We start from the raw sequence: 19,164 nt of genomic DNA on the forward strand, positions 1-19,164 counted from the left end.
CATTGATTTAGCTAGATTAGCTAGCCTGCAAGCCCCAGAGGTGTGCCTATCTGCATACCCAGGGCTGGTATTACAAACATACATTGCCATGCTCAGCGTTTACATGGGTGATGAGGCTCTAAACTCAGATCCTCAAGCCTGTGCGCTAGGTACTTTTCCCACTGAGCTCTGTCCTCAGCCTGTGTCCTTAGACCTTGATATGCTTTCATGATGTAGCACTTGTCATCCTATGATAGTTCATATTGAAGGTCAATTTGATTGCATTGACAGACACCTAGATTAGTAAAATGCTCTTCTAGGAGTGTCTGTGAGGGCACTACCACAGACAAGTAGCATATGAGTGCAACTGACTGGGAAATAGCTGCCCTGCACATGGGGGACATAGTTCAATTAGGCTAGTGGTCCAAATGGAATAAAGACAGAGGGAAGAGGCCAGCCTTCCTCTGCAAGGTCCTTTTCTTGAGTGAGTGTATGCAGTGCTGCTGTCATCACCTGTGGACATCAGACTTCTTCAGCTCTCACTGTTGACTCACACCAGCAGCTGGCTCTCTGGGTGGTTTCAGGCCCCTAACTTCAGATGAGGGCTGCATAATTGATCCCTCTTGCTCCAAAGCTTCCAGTTTCTTGCACTGACCAGTTACTGACTGGCTTTTCTGAGTATCTAGTATGCAAATAGCCATTGTTGGACTAACCAACTATATAAGCCAATTTAATAAATTATCCCCTTTAAAATTATGTTGGTTTTATTTCTCTAGAGAGGTCTGACTAATATACATACTAGATTACATTCTTGCAATTTTTTTGGATCAGTGACCTCTGTGGGAACCTGCTAAAAGCTGTAGGTCTTCTCCCTAGAGGGAAAAAAATAGCACATAATAAATTTTGCATCTGAGTTCAAAATTTCTAAAACTCTATGGGTTTCCATGTACTCAAGATCAAGAACCCATGTTGTATTGCAATTATTTGCCTATTTGTTTCTATTTCCCAGTATATTACAAACATACTCAGGGACCATACCTGTGTTATTACTGGCATCTCCACAACACCTGGTATAGGCACTAAGCACAAAAGATATTTTTGGCTGGGTGAGGTGGCACACACCTTTAATCCCAGCTAAGAGCAGCAGAGGTAGGAGGATCACTGTGAGTTCGAGTTCACCCTGGCATGGCATAGTGAATTCCAGGTTAGCCTGACTAGAAAGAGACTCTATCTCAAAAAAACAAACAAACAAAAAATTGTTACAGGTATAGCTTGCTTTAAGCACTGGAGTCAAGGATTATCAGTTCATTTTTGTCTGTTTGGTTGGTTGGTTTGCTTTGTTAAATATTTTATTTATTTATTTATTTATTTATTTATTTATTTATTTATTTATTTATTTCAGGGGGGAAGAGAGGAAGAGGCAGATAGAAAGAATAGACATGCCAGGGCCTTCAGCCACTGAAAACGAACTCCAGATGCATGCTCTACCTTGTACATCTGGCTTACGTGGGCACTGGGGAATCAAACCTGGGTCCTTAGGCTTTGCAGGCAAGCACCTTAATTGCTAGGCCATCTCTCCAACTCCAGGTCTTGGTTCTTAAAATTAATCTACTTGTTTATATTTTTGAGTGCTGGGGATTGAACTCAGGGCCTCATGCATGCTAAAAATATGCTCTACCACTGAACTATATCCTCAGCTCCAAATTTTCTAAATCAAATTAAATATAACAGCCAAATTTCATATGGTTCAAAATTCTCAATAACCTCTTCTCTGGACTGGAGAGATGGCTTAGCAGTTAAGCGCTTGCCTGTGAAGCCTAAGGACCCCAGTTCAAGGCTTGATTCCCTAGGACCCACATTAGCCAGATGCACAAGAGGGTGCACACATCTGGAGTTCACTTGCAGTGGCTGGAGATCCTGGCATGCCCATTCTCCCTCTCTCTCTATCTGTCTCTTTCTCTCTCTGTCTGTCACTCTCAAATAAATAAATAAAAGTAAATGAAAAAAAAAATAACCTCTTCTCATGAGTTTTCCCAGAACGCCAAAGCTTAAGGAGCCCAAGACAATTCTGGATCTTTCCTTCTGTATTAGCTATTTAGAATCTCTTTGTTTTTCCATTACTTCTGTTTCAAAATCCCATTTGAGCACTGATCTTTCACATTGGTCAAGTACTATTGGTCTGAGTGTGCTGAGAAATGAACAGTAACCCATGTGCCTCAGGGTCTCGCCACTTCCATGAATCATGATCAAGGGTGGAATTGTCTACAGTTCTCACAGAACCCCATCCCCAAACTTCCAACTGCTTCCCTATTGTAGTGTTTTGATTCAGGTGTCCTCCATAAACTCATGCGTTCTGAATACTTGATCCCCAGCTGGTGGCAAGTTGGGAATTAGAGCCTCCTGGAGGCAGTGTATTGTTGGGGGTGGGCTTATGGGGGCTATAGTCAGCTTCTTCTTACCAGTGTTTGGCACACTGTCCTGCTGCTGTTGTCCACTTGATGTTGACCAGTTAGTGATGTCCATCCTCTGCTCATGCCATTGTTTTCCCCTGCCATGATGGAGCTTCCCCTCTGTTAGCCAAAATAAGTTCCTTTCCCCTCATAAACTATTTTTAGTCAGATGCTTTCTGCCAGAAACAAAAAGGTGACTACAACAGTAAAATTGGTACCAAGACTGGGGTTATTGCCTCTAGAAACCTGACTCTGTGGCTTTTGGCCTTTTGGAACTGATTTGCAGGAGGAATGTGAAAGGATTTGAAACCTCAGCCTCAGAGATGCCTTGCAGTACTGTAAATACAGCTTGATGGATTCTGGTCATAGTTGAAATGCCTAAATGCAATAGGAACTGTGGACTGTGAGACTTGGGTTATGAGAGAAGAGAGAGCTTTGTCTGGACTTGGCTAAAGGCAGTTTGTGTGAGAAGCTTGCTGTTATGCCTGTGTCCTGAGAACTTGTGCAGGGTTGCATTGTGCAGAAGGATATGGCACAAAAAGAAATGACATCTTTGGGCTGAAACTCTTGCCCACTCAGCTGCAATTGTTTGAGAGATTCAAACCATTGAGAATGGGCCAGCTGATCTGCACTGGGACAGCAGGCAGAATGAACACTCTTTTGAAATAAAGGGCCTGAGTGGTGAAGGAGTGTCCTGTTCTTCAAAGTCTGCTTTATCTGACAACCCCCCTCCCACCCAGATTAACAAGCTGGTAGTCCTCCTGGTACTACGGAGTATAACAAATACAGGAAAGAGAGGGTCATGGAATTTGCAACACAGTTGCTATGTTTTTAGAATTGACCATGGGCAATGTAAATCAGTCTTGTTGGGATTACCTGCATGGAGGCCCAGTAGAGCCATTAGAATGAACCGTGGGTTGCAGTGAAGACCCAATGGAGATGCTAGGATTATGGGATGGCTGCCAAAGGAGCTGCCAGCACCAGATAAGTTTTCTGGGATTGTGAGTAGCCTAGTTGGAGGGGCAAAGTTGGAACTCCAGAGACTTGTCACAGGTTAGAGTTGTTGACTTGGTGTTACGGAATTTGATGTTTGCCCTATTTGTTCTAAATCTTGCATTGTGAAATTTTTCCTTCCTCTGCTCAATACCACCTTTTGCAGTGTGAATGTTTATTCTATACCATTATGTTTTTGTTGTTATTATGGTTCAGTTAAAAGATCTTGGACTATAGGGATGTTTGAACAAAGTTGGGATTGATAAAAACTATGAGGACTTTTAATGTCTGACTGAATGCACTGCAATTTACATCATAGATGGATATCAGTTTATGGAGGCCAGGGGTGGAATGTGGTGGTTTGATTCAGGTGTCTCTCATAAACTTATGTGTCCTGAATGCCAGGTCCCCAGCTGGTGGCAATTTGGGGATTGGGAACATCTGGAGGCAGTGTTTCGTTGGGGATGTGCTTATGGGTGTTATAGCCAGCTTCCCCTTGCCAGTGTTTGGCATAGTCTCCTATTGTTGTTGTCCACCCTATATTTGTCAGGAGGTGATGTCCAGCCTCCACTAATGCCATGTTTTCTCCTGCCATCATGGAGTTTCCCCTCAAGTCTGTAAGCCAAAATAAACCCCTTTCCTTTCAAACTGCTTTAAAAAAAAATTATGTATTTATTTGACAGTGATAGACAGAGAGAAAGAGGCAGAGAGAGAGAGGGAGAGAGAGAGAGAGAAAGAGAGAATGGGCACACCAGGGCCTCCAGCCGCTGCAAACGAACCTCCTTGTGCATCTGGCTAACATGGGTCCTGGGGAATACAACTTCAAACCGGGGTCCTTAGGCTTCGCAGGCAAGTGCTTAACCACCCTCAAACTGCTTTTGTCCAGTGCTTTCTGCCAGCAATGTGAAGCTGACTGCAACACCTATCATCACACAAACAATTCTTCAGCTCAAAAGCACCTTCTCCTCTCTTTGGGATGATCTGAAATCAGCTCCCTGCCCCATGCAACAAGTGTCCATGGCCTCAAAACTCAGTGGGCTGAGGTGTGACTCAGTGGTACAGCACTTACTTAGCATTCCCAAGGCTCGGGGTTTGATTCAAGCACCAGAAAAGAGAAAAACGACACCAAAGACCAGGGCAAATAACTTCAGCAGAGTAAATTGGGTCAGTCTTGAGAGACAGCAGGAAGTGCTGGTGACAAGGCATTCTGAGGAATACATGCTTTGTCTGAAAATGAGCTGTGGCTAAGGCACCAACTAAATTTACTGAATTGCTGTATTTTCAAATCTTCCAACTTTTTAAGGAATTCTGGAAATCTGGATTTTCACATGCTCTCTTCTTTTTGTATTTTTAAAAATAACTTTATTGAGGTATATTTACATATTTATATAATTCAGTGTACAGTTTAATGATTTTTTTAGTGCATTTATCAAGTTGTGCAACCGTTGCCATAAATCAGTTTTAGAACATTTTCATTATCCCAATTAGATCCCTCAAGTACATTTACTGTTGATTCCTGTGTTGTCCCTTCTCCCAGACCCCAATCACCCCAGGCAAGTACCATTGTACTGTCTCTGTAGCATTGCCTTTTATGGGCATTTCATGTAGATAGGATGATTCAGTATGTGCTCTCTTATGCCTGGCTTTTTTCAAGCAAGTGGAAGGTTTTTAAGGTTCATCTATATTACATATATCCACTGTTTATTCCTTTTTATTGCTGAATGGTACCCTATTCTATGGATCTACCACTTCCTTGTATGCATTCTCCAGGTGATGGACATTTAAGTTGTTTCCATCTTCTGGCTATTGTAAAAGATGCTGCATGAACATTTCTGTACGTGTGTGCGTGTGTGTGTGTGTGTGTGTGTGTGTGTGTGTGTATTCACATTGGTTTTTCTTGGAGGTACCTAAGAGTAGAATTGTGGGCTTGTATGATAAATTTATAGTTAACTTTTTTTACTATGATCAAAAGCACACAATGTGTTTAGCCTTATTTAAAAGTTGTATTATTTTACATTCCTGCCAGTAGTGACTGAAAGTTCCTATTTCTCTGCTTATTCACCCATGTCTGCTATTGGCCCTCCTTTGATTACAGTCATGTTTACCAGTAAAAAGCAGAAAATCATTGTGGCTTCAGTTCACATTTCCCTAATGGCTAATGATGTGGGATAGCTCTTCATTTTTAAATGCTGGAATTCACTCAAACAATTTTTTTCTTAAATGCTGCATATCAGTTCTGTATAGATGCAACAAAACAAGTTCATGTGCTGGAACTGCCCTCAGGGAATGAATTTGGACTTCTGACCTTGCCCCTGTGAAACAATAGTCTGTGAACTTTTACTTTAGGGAATAAAAGCAGCATACGTCACCAGCAAAAATTGCTATTGGGAAAGAGGAGGAACACTAGAAAAAAGACAATTTTCAATCTACTTATTCATATCACATTATTTTTATTTAGTAACCCACCAATTCAACATATTTGTTGAATGTAGCCTTAAGACATGTATTTATTTTCTTTCTAAAGGTGAAGGTAAGTAGTTTGTCAAGGGTTGAGCACCAAGGAAGTGGTGGAGTTGGATCCAAAGCCAGGTCTAATTGTAAATCCTGTGTTTTTTGTAACAAATGTGAAGGTTTTGGATAGGCTGACTTCAGAGCAGCTTGGCTAGGATGGATGATGAAGCTTAGTGGGAGCTAACTGTAGAAAGCAAGGAAGAAGGAAGCAAAGAGATTTCAAGTATAGTTTCATTAATACATCAAGGGAACTGGGGAAGAAAGTTTGAAAGGTGGATGGAAGTGGGGATAGAAAGAAGATAGGTCTGGGAATTTCTATTTCTGTAGTTTCCCTCCTATCCAGGCAGAATGCTTGTATGCACTACAGCAGGTATATGTCTGGAAATCTCACCCGGAATATGCCAGATCTTAATTGCCCAAGCTAAGTGGTTAGTCTTTGGATGGAAGATATGTGACAGAATGGAAAATAAGAGAGACCTCAGAGCTAGAGATACACTTGGGGACAGTTTCTTTGAGTTCTCAGTAATACTAATGTTTTGGTGGGTTTTAATTCTGGTGAACTAACTTCTTGATCTCTTCTTCTCATGGTCCATTGAGCTTGTTCTAAAATTATGAGTTTTACACTTATAAAAAAAGAACACACACCTACCTGATGGCTTACCAGGGCTATGTGTGTGTATGCTCTATGCATGAAATATCACCTTTAGAAATGTTTTCACTGGGTGAGAAAGATGAGACCCAGGACTTAGTGACAGATCCAGAACTAAAACTCGTTTATTTTGTACAACTAACTTATATTCCCTGTACAGGACCACTAAGGACAGAACTTTTCATGGAGCCAAGTCACAAGACATCTGGACAAGGGGCAGGCACCACAACAGGCAGGTGGGGGTGGGAGGCCAGATGTACTAGGACAAAGGACAATACTGAGCCTGATTCCAACTTCCCCAGGAAGGACTCTGCACTCAGCTGCCTTGGAACTTTCTCGGAATTCCACAAACCCTTCCTTATCACTTCCTGCCTTAATTTTTTTTTTTTTTTTGCTTAAAAAAATCAATCTAGAAGTTTCCAAGACACTTATAAGGTATGTATTAAAATGCATCCACCTATCCCATTCAAAATAAATACAATCTTTTGAAAAGATTTTGACATCTTTGCTTTTGTTCCTGTGATGTAGGCTTTATGGAACACCACCTCTCCAACAAACATCAGGTCCTAGACATTTTCTAAGGCCCTTGAAACAGTCCATTGGCCCGAGGGGGACTATGACAACAAGGCAAAAACCCTTCACAGTTCTTAAGTTAGGAAACCCGAATAAATGAATGAACCAACCAACGAAATGAATGAAGTCGCTATCACGCCTCCCGTGCAAGGCCCGTTTTGCTTCTCATCTTTCTGGAATCTCGGCCCTGCCTAGAGTCTTGGGCAGGGAGACCGGCGCCTCCCGGACACCAAACTGCGGCAGACGGCGAAGGACACTGTCCAGAGCTCGGGCAGCGCAGGCGGGATCAGCGTGGTGTGTGTGGGGGAGGGGGGGGGAGTCCCCAGGTCGCGGCGGTGTACCGAGCTTAGGGCAACCAGGTCAGGCGAGGCCCTGGCGCATGGGCGGAGCGACCCCTCCCCCACTGCAGGTGAGCCGCGGCCCCCGCCCGCCCTCCCTCCCTCCCTCCCTCCCTCGCTCGCTCGCTCGTTCAGCCCCAGGGTGACGTCAGGTCTCAGGACCGCGTTCCGGCCCCGCCCCTGCAGGCTGCGCCGAGGCGGGGTGGGGGCGGGCCGCGGCGACTCCTCAGTGGAAGCCGGTCCCGCGGCGGAATTCTCAGGCGCTGGAGTGACTTGCCCGACGCTGCAGCGTCGCGTGACCGGCGGGAGCCGGTGGGTGAAGTGGGGGGCTTCCGCCGCGCCACACCTGCTCCACAGTCTGCCCTACCCCGGGCGAGCGCCGCGCGAGCGCCCCGGCGGCAAAGGGTCCGCACTTGGCGCCCAGTCTCAGCCTCAGCTGTCCATCTACCCCGGAGTAGGCCAATCGCCTGCCGCTATCGCAGCCGCACCTCCCGAACTGTCTGATAGACGTGATGGCCAGCCTATGAAATTGGGGCTTTGGAGTCCTTGGGGGGCCCAGGAGCGGGAGCCAATGAGCATTATTCCAGGTGGGTGGAGGGAGTGGGACTGGGGAAGGTAGCTTCGTTCAGGGTTGCTAACGTCTTCCCTTGGAGATGGGCGCGCAAACCGACCAGTGGGTCTGGGGGCGGCGGTGATGGGCGTGGAGCTTGCCCAATGAGGGTGGGAGTGGGTGGGGCGGGCGCGAGCGGCAGTGCTAAAGGAGCCCGGCGGAGGCAGCGGTGGGTTTGGGACTGATACGCCGGATCTGTGTGGTCGCTGCTTGGGGGACGGGCGCCGGGCCGCCACCATCTTCGGCTGAAGGTGAGAGAGGTACGGCTGCCCGGGGTGCGAGCGCGGCCGGCTCCGGGCGCGGGGATGGTTGGGGGCGGTAAGGGCGAGAAGGATCCCGGGTCGGGGTCGACCGGGCGGCTCTGGAGCCCGGGAACGGAGACTTTGCAGACAGGCTGTCGGCGGGAGGCTTTGGGCTGTGAGGATCTTCCGTGCGCACGTTCGAACGGGGTCCTGCGGGGGTTGGAGAGCTAAGGGGAACCCCAAGTGGGTGGAGGTGGAGAAGCCCCCTGAAAGGGCGGGGAGTGAGGTCCTTGAGAGACCCCCATTGCAGGGATCCGGGCCCGCGTGTGCGTGGGGTTGTGTGTGTGTGGGGGTGACCCCTGGGGTGGGGACTGAGGATGAACATGTGAGGGTGGGGAAACAGGGAACAGTTCCTCGTTGCATAGGGTCCCTGGAAGCGTGGGCGAAGTCCCGGGTACCCCGCGTGGGTGCCTCCCTCCCAGGAGAGGACTGGGTCCTGGGATGTGAGCCTGGTGGCGGGAGGGGGGTCGCTGGAAAGAAGATTCCCTGGGTGGGTTATGCCGAGCTGGGACTTCCCCGGGCGCGATGGAGGGGGGCTTCGTCGTGGTCTACGAAGGCGGCGGCGGATCCGTGCAGTGTGGGGAGCGCAGAGCCGAGGCTCTGTGTGTGTGGCCGGGGGGGGGGGGAGCGCGCGGGAGCGAGGGGATCCGGAGCTGGCGCGGGGCGCCGGAGGGTCGCACGCTGCGGACACTGGCGAAGGAGGGCGCGAGGTGGGGGGCTGCTTGCCGCACTCTCGGTGGACCGCGGAGGGGCCAGGGCTGGACGCCGGGCCGCTGCCCGGGCCGTTTGGGGGAACGAGGCGGGAAATGTGGCTGGGGCGCCCTATAGCAGAAAGGCCGGGGGAGGGGGAAGGGTCAGCCCTCGCCTCGGGATCCTTTTATTGTGTAAGTGATCTGGGAATGGCTAGCTGCAGAGTCTGTTCTCCTTTGCCTTCTGCAGTTGGTTGGGGGGGGGGTTCACACCCTGACCCCATAAAATCGGACCGGAATTGGGGTCGGAGGGAAGTTGAAGCTGTGGAGTCCTGGCATTGGCTGGGCTTTGTGGGCCTGTTGGTGGGCGGGTGCGGCCCAGAGACCCGGAGGCCCCCAGCCTGGCCTGCCTGGGAGCCTGGAGCCTTTAGGAGGAGGTGGCGAGTCCGGCGGGTCTGACCGGTGATGGTGAGGTTTGAGTAACGTGGCCTCTGCCTACGACCGTTATCTCTGTTTCTTGGGGCCTCTGCAGCTCTCTTCAAGATCACTGCGGTGGATGAAAGGGGGTGGGGTGGATAGGGGTGGGGTAGGGGAAAAGCAGGCGGGGTATATCCAGACTGCAGATGGAACAAAGACTGCTGTTTTCGCTGAATAATATAATACTAAATATAATACTTTGAGTTTGCCGAGATTTTGTGTTTTTTTTTTAACATTGAAACCGAGGATGCTTTGAGTGAGATTTAATTATTCTTGATCGTATCTCACTCTGGAAAACTTTATAATCTATTCATTGTTTCATCTCCTTCATCAATCTGTCTCTATTAATTATTCTTATCGTCCCATGCTTTTGATGTTTTAGTATGCCCTGTCTGTCTCCGGTTTTGTAAAAGTGGCCATTTTATGCATCTCCTCACTTCTGCATCTTAAATTCAGTTCTTCTGAGTCCATATCTGGAGAAAGCATATGGTGTAATTGTGTGACAGAGCACAAGCTTTTGCAGCAAAGGGATATGACCTGTGAATGCTTGGCTGTGTTTTGGGGCTCCTTAGGGAAATCGGTACAATGAAGAGGCTGGATAGAAGGTGAGATGGAGGAAAATTTGAAAGGCACATTGTAGGGTGAAAGACTACATTCAGCGCTTTATGTACGTTGTTATCACATATGCAGAATTAAAATTCATGGTTTGAAATCTAGGTTTTGGAAATTTAACACATTATAAAAGTATATTAATTTCCAGATGATGCAGGACAACCACAGCAAGCTTTTGGTTTTGACTTGTGTATTGGTGATTGTTCAGTTAAGCAGAGTTTTGATAAATTAACAGACTTGCACAGCCCTGTGATATCTGTGACCTCAGTGCATTACACAAATTGGGCCAGTTCTGTTTTCATTCATCTGTTTGAGAAAGACGTTCTACTGCAAATAGTTTACCCATCATTTTTGTTTGCTTTTCTCTGTTCAAACTCTTAATAAAATCGTATTGTTTCTCTGTCCATACCTATCTGGGACTGGGAGGTAGTTGAGAAGTTTGCTCTAGGTGTCATTTCATTGGAAATTTAAAAAATGAACTGGGAGGATGTGTGTCAAAAACCACTGGAGGGGATAGAAACTTTGACTTTATATTGATCAAATTCATGTACTGATAAGTGATTTGATTATAATTAGGCAGCTCTTTCAATCATACTAAGATACCAAGATGTACACATCTATTTTCCTTACCTTTAATGTTGGCCTTTTCTTTAAAATATAAAACTTTTGCCAGATTGTGCTAGTGTGCTCGCTCATTGGCCAACACTGTAATCAACACTATAATAAGCATACTTTGCATACTTTTAAAATTTCCTCTCTCCACTTGCATCATTGTAGCCTGATCTTTGGACTAATCCCAACTCTGCGATTTGTTAGCTGTGTGACTTTTGGCCAATTATTTGCCTTCTCAGAATTCCTCAGATTCCTCACCTGTAAAATGGAGCAATTCATGGCAGCTACCTTGTGCTGCTCTTGTGAGAATTAACTACTTAGAATAGTGCCTGGATGTGACTAAAGATGTATAACAAGAGTGTTCACTAATTTTGAAATTGTGGCATTAACTTTTACCAAGCCACAAACATCTGGGAGTGGTACCAATATTAAACTAGATCTAATATCAAATGGAGGGAAAAAATTACAACATACTTAGCAAGCCTAAGTAAAGAATTCAGTTGACTAAAATGTCTTCACTGGCCTCATGAATTCTATCAATTAAATAATGACATGAGCACCTCTGCCTGCTAAGTAAGTAAGCCCCGTGGCTCGGTGCTGGTAGGGCAAGGAGAGAGACTGCCAGAAGAGCAGCACAGAATGCTAGGAGGAGGGATTAAATTGCCTGATTGACCTGAAAAGAATGGTGAAAGGGTGGCATTTGGGTCAGGAGTAGAAGGAGTAGTAGGTTTTTGCTTGTGGGAAGTTGAAGTGTTCTATGAAGATGGGACCATTCATTAATGTTGGTCAGTAAATTTGGATCCCTCCTTATGGACCAGATACCAGACTTACTGCAACAAGGAACAGGTTACCATCCTCTTGGCAAAGGTTTAATTGTAGAAAAGTCTGAAAGAGTAAAGAATAATAATTTGTAATCTCTCTATCCACTAAAGACCCAAAAAAACATTTATTACATTAAAAAAAAATAAATGAAGCTGGACATGGTGGCACAAACCTATAATCTCAGCATTTCAGAGGTAGAAGAAGGAAGATCAGGAGGTTAAGGCCAGTCTTACCTACATAGTGAGTCTGAGGCCAGCCTGGGTTACTTGCGACCCTCTCCAAAAAAAATAAAATAAAAAAATAAAAAGTTATATTTTAGCTTTCTCTCACAAAACTGGGAGCATATTGTGATTATGATTTCATAATTGTCTGGAATTTTCTTGTATTAAATTATCAACATTTCTGTACCCAGAAAAAGTACTAATGAACTTTTTGGTTTTTATTATTTGTTTATTTCAAGGCAGGGCCACACTATAACCCATGTTGGGTTTGAACTCACTGGGATTCTCCTCCTTTAGCCTCCCAAGTGCTGGGACTAAAGATGTGCACCACCGTGCCTGGCTAAGCACTAATAAAGTTTAAACATCCTGATTTGATAAAATAATTATAAAATATATTACCTTTTCTAGACCTGCTCTAGAAATGATCTGTTAAGTTATTATAATTTATAGCTAGCTACTAAATTTAAACATGGATTTCCATAACCAAGGTAAATAAGAAATATGTGCATATTTGTCAATACCAGGATAGTTTCCTAAATGTTGTATGTGAAGTTTATACCAAATAAGATCATGAGAGGAGCATCCTGTGTTGTCATCACTGCATACATTTTTCTTTTAATGGATTCTATAGTTCTAGAAGGTGGAGTGTGTCCTATTTATCCTCAAATTCACCAAATATGATTCCCACCTCTTCTTATCAATATGTAATTAAGTTAGAAAGACTTGTTATTAACCTTGTAAACCCAGCCCCCTCCAGACTCCTCAGGGTACATGTGCCAACAAATACTTCTTATATCCCTCTTCCTTGAGGGGGTCTATGAAGCAGATGAAAATTTAGTTATAACACTTGTTAGCAACTTTATTTTTAGAAATCTTAACATGAGTCACATATTTCATTATTTATTTCTTTTGGTTTTTCAGGGTAAGGTCCCCCTGTAGCCTAGGCTGATTTGGAATACTTTCTCACTATGTAGTCTCAGGGTGGCCTTGAATGCACAGTGATCCTCCTACCTCTGCCTTCATGAGTGTTGGGATTAAAGGCATGTACCACCAAGCCCGGCCAATTTTATAATTTTTTCTTGGAGGGAGGACTTCATTTTGTTCTGTGAATTTTGTTTTATCCAAGTCTATATCCTTGAAAACATAAACACGTCCTCTTTTTGGTGGGGGTTGGGGATGGATGGATGGTTTCAGGGTCTCACTGTTGCCCAGACTGACTGACCTGGAAGTCACTATATAGTCAGGCTGGCCTGGAACTCACATCAATAATCCTACCTCAGCCTCCTGAATGCTAGGATTAAAGGTGTGTGCCACCACACCTGGCGCATAAACACATTCTTTAAATCTTGTTATGAGTGAGTGTAGAACACTGTTTTTCAGTTTTTTTTTTCCCTACCCCAGTATACCTGCTAGTAACTGTGTCAAAAGTGGCTCAGGGGCTGGAGAGATGACTCGGGATAAGGCACTTGCTTGACTGCAAAGCCTAACACATCAGGTTCAATTCCCCAGTACCTCTGCTTGCAAATAAGCAAATAAATCAAAAACAGGCAAGCAAGCAAACAAACAAAAACACGACCAAGGACAAGCAGCAACACATCATTTAAGAACTTATTAGATATGCAGACTCAAGTTTTACTCCAGCCTTACTGAATGAGAAAGTGGGATATGGGCTTTAGTAGTCTGTATGCTAATAAGCCTTCCTGGGGCTGCTAATGCATGCTACATTTTGAGGCCACTATTCTAGAGCATGGTAGTTTACCATGTAGTGCAGATACTTTCTGAAGAAACATAGCTATTTGATTCTAGTGAATTCTTTTTATTTAATTGAGAGAAAAGGAGAGAGAGAGAGAGAATGTGTGTATGCAAGAGCACCAAGGCCTCCAGCCACCGTAAGTGAACTTCACATGCAGGTGCCACCTTATGCATCTGGTTTATGTGGGTCCTGGGGAGTTGAACCTGGGTCCTTAAGCTTTACAGGCAAGCACCTTAGCTGTTAAGCTATCTCTCTAGCCCTGATTCTAGGAAATTCTTACTAGGAGTTATAGGGCTAGCATCTGTACCCACTGTGAGTGATTAATCTTTTAGGGAGAGCATAGACAAGCTTTTGAGAGACTGAAGAAAGTTATGAGTGTTCTCCTAAAGATTATATACAGATGTACACACTAAGTGTACTATATGTTTATACCATTTCACTGGTTTCATGGAGCTTGAATTTTATTTATAGACTCAAGGTTAATAACTTATTAACAACTTTGGATGACTTTAAGATTTTCCCATGCAACCTACAAAGGATGCCTTGTATTGATCCTCTCATCTACAAAGTACCCCTATTATGTCTGGGGAGCAGTGGGAGGAGAAGCTGAAGGGATTCGATAGAGTAAAAGTAGGTATTCAGTTGGTTTCTTATGTTGATTTGGATGAAGTCATGGAAAATTTGCTATAAAATTTGGAGTAACCTGGGTTTTGGAATAATAGCAAAACTTGTTTGATTTGGTATCAGAGTCTAGACGGATTCTCTCAGGGAGGAATGATGAGTCATATCAGAAAGGTGAATGATGTCATTTGATCTAAAAGGTTAATTGCACAAATATAGGAGGAGATAGAGCTTAGTGTGACATGTATAGAGATTGTGCTTATAGCTCCTTATGCACCAACAGTCAGTGAGCACTAAATAAACCAACTGTATCTTGAGCTCCATTTATTATAATAGTCACAGAACTAGTCCTTTCCTCAAGTTGGCTGTGGTTACTGGTGATTCTCTTTTCCTGAGCTGGTGAGACCACCTCTGGACAATTCAGTTTACTCTGGGGCCACATATTGTAAAGGGAAGACACTGGAGTGTGTCTGGAGCTGCAAGAGGTGAGGTAGTGGAAGGATAATACTGAATGAAGGAATTCTAATGTGAGATACAGGAGTGAGAACAGCTGTTATGGAATGTGAATAGAGAGCTGAATAGTTCCCATAACATACCTCAAAGGTGCATGTGGAGCCATGTTGTGCTGGGTTCCATGGTTGACCCCACGCAATCATATTCAGGCCACATGAACCATAGAGAAGCAAAAGAGGGACTGACTTGGGAATATTATAAAGAAGGACTTTGAGTCTGTTGTTAGAAAATGGATTGGGAGGCATACTTTAGAACTAGTTCTCTCTTTCTCTTGTGCTGGGGATGGAACCAGGGCCTGTGTGTGTAGGGCAAGCACTGTGCCTCTGAGCTACTTGCCCAGCAGTGGACCCAACTTTTTACTCTGGCAATCACTATGTGTATTTTGTGGCTTTATCATGAGGTCATACTGCTTCCAGTAGCATTCCATGGACTTTTTATCATTTGTCCTTGTTTGCTTTTTCTTCTTTCTCTTTCCTCTTCTTAGCTCCCTATTTAAATTGTGGTGAGGGTGAAAAAGAAAAAAAAAAAAAGGTCACCCTGAAACTTTGCTTTTTGCTTCTGACTGCTTTGTAGCCTTTGGTAACTGAGGGCATCAGGCAACCAGAGTCATAATTAGTGGTCACCCTGAAATTTACCTTGGAAACTCAGTTAGTATGGCTGTGAAGAGGAATATTCCAGCTCTTTAACTTAAAGTGCATGTTTTATGTTTACCGAGGGTTTTGTTTTAAGTTTCTTAGAAAGTAAAATTTGTAAATTATTTTACATTTTATAACATCTAACTTTGCCCTTCTCTTTTCTCAGAGGCAATTGCTCTTGGATCCTTCTGTTTACAATGGCTCAGAGAACTGGACTGGAAGATCCAGAGAGATATCTCTTTGTGGACAGGGCTGTCATCTACAACCCTGCCACTCAAGCTGACTGGACAGCTAAAAAGCTGGTGTGGATTCCATCAGAACGCCATGGTTTTGAGGCAGCTAGTATCAAAGAAGAACGGGGAGATGAAGTTATGGTGGAGTTGGCAGAGAATGGAAAGAAAGCAATGGTCAACAAAGATGATATTCAGAAGATGAACCCACCAAAATTTTCCAAGGTGGAGGATATGGCAGAGTTGACATGCTTGAATGAAGCTTCTGTTTTACACAATCTGAAGGACCGCTACTATTCAGGACTCATCTACGTAAGTATTTCTTCTCAGTAATCATGGGAAGGTGTAACTGGGAAGTGCTGTGAATTGACATGACACGTTTTGTTGTGATCACATCAGAGTATGATATGCCCACAGTCTCTAGCATGTCTGTTCCTGTTAAAGATAGGTCCTCTCTTGCTTAACCGAGACTTACTTTCCTTCAGATTTTAACACACTAAGTTTAAGTAATCCAGTCTGCAATTAGATATAATAAAATGGTGTATGAAGACTTTTAAAGTGGTACTCTGGAGCAAAAGGTGTGGGAGAGCATGTGGCAGAAAGACCAGGGAGCTCATTGAGGTAATGAAGAGTTCATTTGCAGAAGATCCACAAGATGGCAGAAAATCCTGGGTCTGTCAGTGTAGAAGCTTTGGTGAAGAGCATGAACAGCTTCATTTGGATACAGAGAAGTAAGAAAAATGAATGCTGAGGTTTCTTAAGAGGAAACAGTTGGGGGTTAGATTGAGGCTGTGGTTGTCCTGTGGTTGGCATGTATGTTGTAGTCACTGACCGTGTTCTTGACCACATAGAAGTTATTATAAATAATAAGGGTTATGATGGAGGAAAAATGAAGCCAGATACTGAAAAGAATCTAGAATGAGCTGGGTGTGGTGACTCATGCCTCTGATTTCAGCAGTTTGGGAGGATGAGGCAGGAGGATTGCTACAAATTGAGGCTAACCTGGGCTAATCAAGTGAGACCTTATCTCATAAAAACAAAATCAAACAAATCTAGAATAACAAAGGAGGTTTGAGGAGATGGCAGACAGGTGGCAATGATTGAAGACAGTGACATGGATAAGACTGAGATAGATTAGAAAGAGAGAAAAACTGAAAGAATAATGATCTGAAATTGGAAAAGGGTGGATGAATTTATTCAGACAGCTGAAGCACACAATTTTATGCTACTGAAGCACACAAGTAATTCAAAACTCAGTCAAAACTAGTATTCCCCTAGGAACCAATGCACTTAAGGAATATTACTGAGCACGTACTGTCTTCTGAGTGCTGGAGTAGGATGGTAACTAAGATCCAGGTCCCTATATTTGTGATGTCTTAGAAAGTGGTGAAACAGGGCTGCAGAAGGAAGAGTGAAGGGGTCTTTGACAAGGTAGCATCTGGCTGTAGTTTGGCTGATTGAGGAAGTCATCAGGGAAAAGGCTGGGAAGTGAGTTGCTTGCTCATAGCTTTTGTCAGAGTTAGGATTCAGAGGAAGATGCAGCCAGCAGGACTGGGAAAGCAGTTTGGGGAGAGTAGACACTTTGCAAAGAGGAGAAGCCAAGGATAAGAAAACAGCTGGAGAGCAGCAGTGAGAATCTAGCAGAGACTGAGTAACTGTGACAGGAGACCATGTTTTTGTCTGACTGTAATTTTGCCCTAGACCTGTGGGGCAAGTTGTTAGCACAGAAAGAGGGTGGCTTGATTACTCTCTTTGAAGTCTGGCTGTGTGGGCAGGGCAAACTGGACAGCAGGCTTTAAGGCTGTTGAAGGACAGAGTTCATGGGATTGAGGGAGTAAGAACTGGAAACAGGGTGTTTCAGCCAAGTGGTAGTATTGACCTCAGAGATATAAGGGGCACATCAGTTTTGGTGACTTAAGCTGGCCAGAAAGGGGATGGCTCAGCCAAGAAGTCCAAGAAGTAGGTGATAGCAGTGTGGAAAGGGGGTAGGCTGTTTCTACCAGGGATTTCATCTTACTTCTACTGGACGCCAGGAAGCTTCAGGGAGAGAGAAAGGAGATAGATGGGAAGGGAAGATTTCAGGGCCAAGAGAAGGAATAAAAGGAAAGTGTTTTATTTGTAACCATTCCTCATGATAATTCAGAAACTTTACCCCTATCCATTACTGAGCTTGTTTTATTAATTTTTTTTTCTCTGACAACTCAGAGACAACCTGAGTGCATTTGTGAATTTCTTTGGTTTTTTTTTTTCTAATATTTTTGTTTATTTATTTGAGAGAGCGGGGGCAGGGGGAGGTGGAAGGATGGAAAGAAAAAAGGAAGAGAGGAAGGATACGTCAGGGCCTCCTCCCACTGCACCACTTTGTGTGTCTGGCTTTGTGGGGTGAGCACTAGGAAATTGAACCCTTAGGCAGACTTTGCAAGCAAGCACCTTTAACCACTGAGCCATCTCTCTACCCCTTTGTGAGCTCTTTTTAAAAGCATGGCTTCTAGATCTGTACAGGAGAAATTCACATTTTCTCAAAATATTAAGGTCCTAGCAGAGGCTGTGGTTTGGGAGGATCATTTTTGTATCAGGCAGGATTCTACTTGGGAGCATTTAACTAAGGCCAGGTTTGTGGAATGAGGAGGGCAGAGCTGTCATAGCCACACTGTGGTTTAGTTTTTATTGGTTTTGCAATTAACTGGTCAGTTGAAATTGATCAGTTAATGTGCCATGTTATATATTTTTTTAATATTGTATTTATTTAATTATTTGAGAGAAAGAGAGAGAATGGGCATTCCAGGGCCTCTAGCTACTGCAAATGAACTCCAGACACATGCTCCACCTTGTGTATTTGGCTTATGTGGGTACTGGGGAATCCAACTTGGTCCTTAGGCTTCACAGGCAAATGCCTTAACTGCTAGGCCATCTCTCCAGCCCTAACCAAACATTTTTATAGGTGAGATGTAATATAGTTCCACTCAAACAAGTTCGACTACTAATAGGCTTAATTATGTTCTTTTCTTATGCTTTTCTATTCTGCCTGACTGCCAAGATCTCAGATCATTAATTTCCATCTTTCCTACAAAAACCACTTCGAACTGTAAATGTCTCCTCTAATACTGCTTCTGCTCGCCTCATAAGGATTGGTATGCAGTTTTTGTTCTTGCTTCTAATTTTTTTTCTCACTTTTGTGACTTCTTCAACCTTTGAACTATTTAAGAGTGTGCTGTTAACATTTCCAGTTGGAGTTTTTGTAATATTTTGCATAAAGATTGCATTATGTAGCCCTAGCTAGCCTGTAATTTGCAATGTAGATCAGGCTGGCCTAGAATTTGCAGTAATCTTCCTGTTTCTGTCTCCTGTATTAATGGCCTGTGATTTCCTGAAAAAAAACTTATTTGAGGGCTGAGGAGATGGTTTAATGGTTAAGGTGCTTGTCTATGAAGCCCAATGACCCATGTTTGACTTTCCAGTTCCCACATAAGCCAGACACACAAGGTAACACAAGCACACAAGGTCACACATATGTATATAGTGGCACATGCATCTGAACTTCGTGTTGGGAGTTTTGATTGTAGTGGCTGGAGAC

General features: G+C 44.0%; 1 protein-coding gene across 3 annotated transcripts in view; it reads left to right on the forward strand.

Moving 5' to 3' along the window:
* Positions 1–8,221: 8,221 nt before the first annotated feature.
* The window catches only part of Myh10 (myosin heavy chain 10), a 164,288-nt gene continuing 153,345 nt past the window's right edge, over positions 8,222–19,164 (forward strand). Inside the window, exons 1-2 of one of the 3 annotated variants that reach the window (XM_045131555.1) lie at positions 8,222–8,354; positions 15,527–15,902. In XM_045131555.1, the coding sequence (XP_044987490.1) occupies positions 15,558–15,902 (345 nt within the window). In that variant the 5' untranslated portion in view covers positions 8,222–8,354; positions 15,527–15,557. Of the gene's footprint in view, positions 8,364–9,452; positions 9,563–15,526; positions 15,903–19,164 lie in introns of those variants that run through there. The other 2 variants (XM_045131556.1, XM_045131554.1) reach the window with 2 other exon arrangements.

The sequence above is a fragment of the Jaculus jaculus genome, chromosome 12 (genome assembly GCF_020740685.1).
Source record: "Jaculus jaculus isolate mJacJac1 chromosome 12, mJacJac1.mat.Y.cur, whole genome shotgun sequence".
NCBI lineage: Eukaryota > Metazoa > Chordata > Mammalia > Rodentia > Dipodidae > Jaculus > Jaculus jaculus.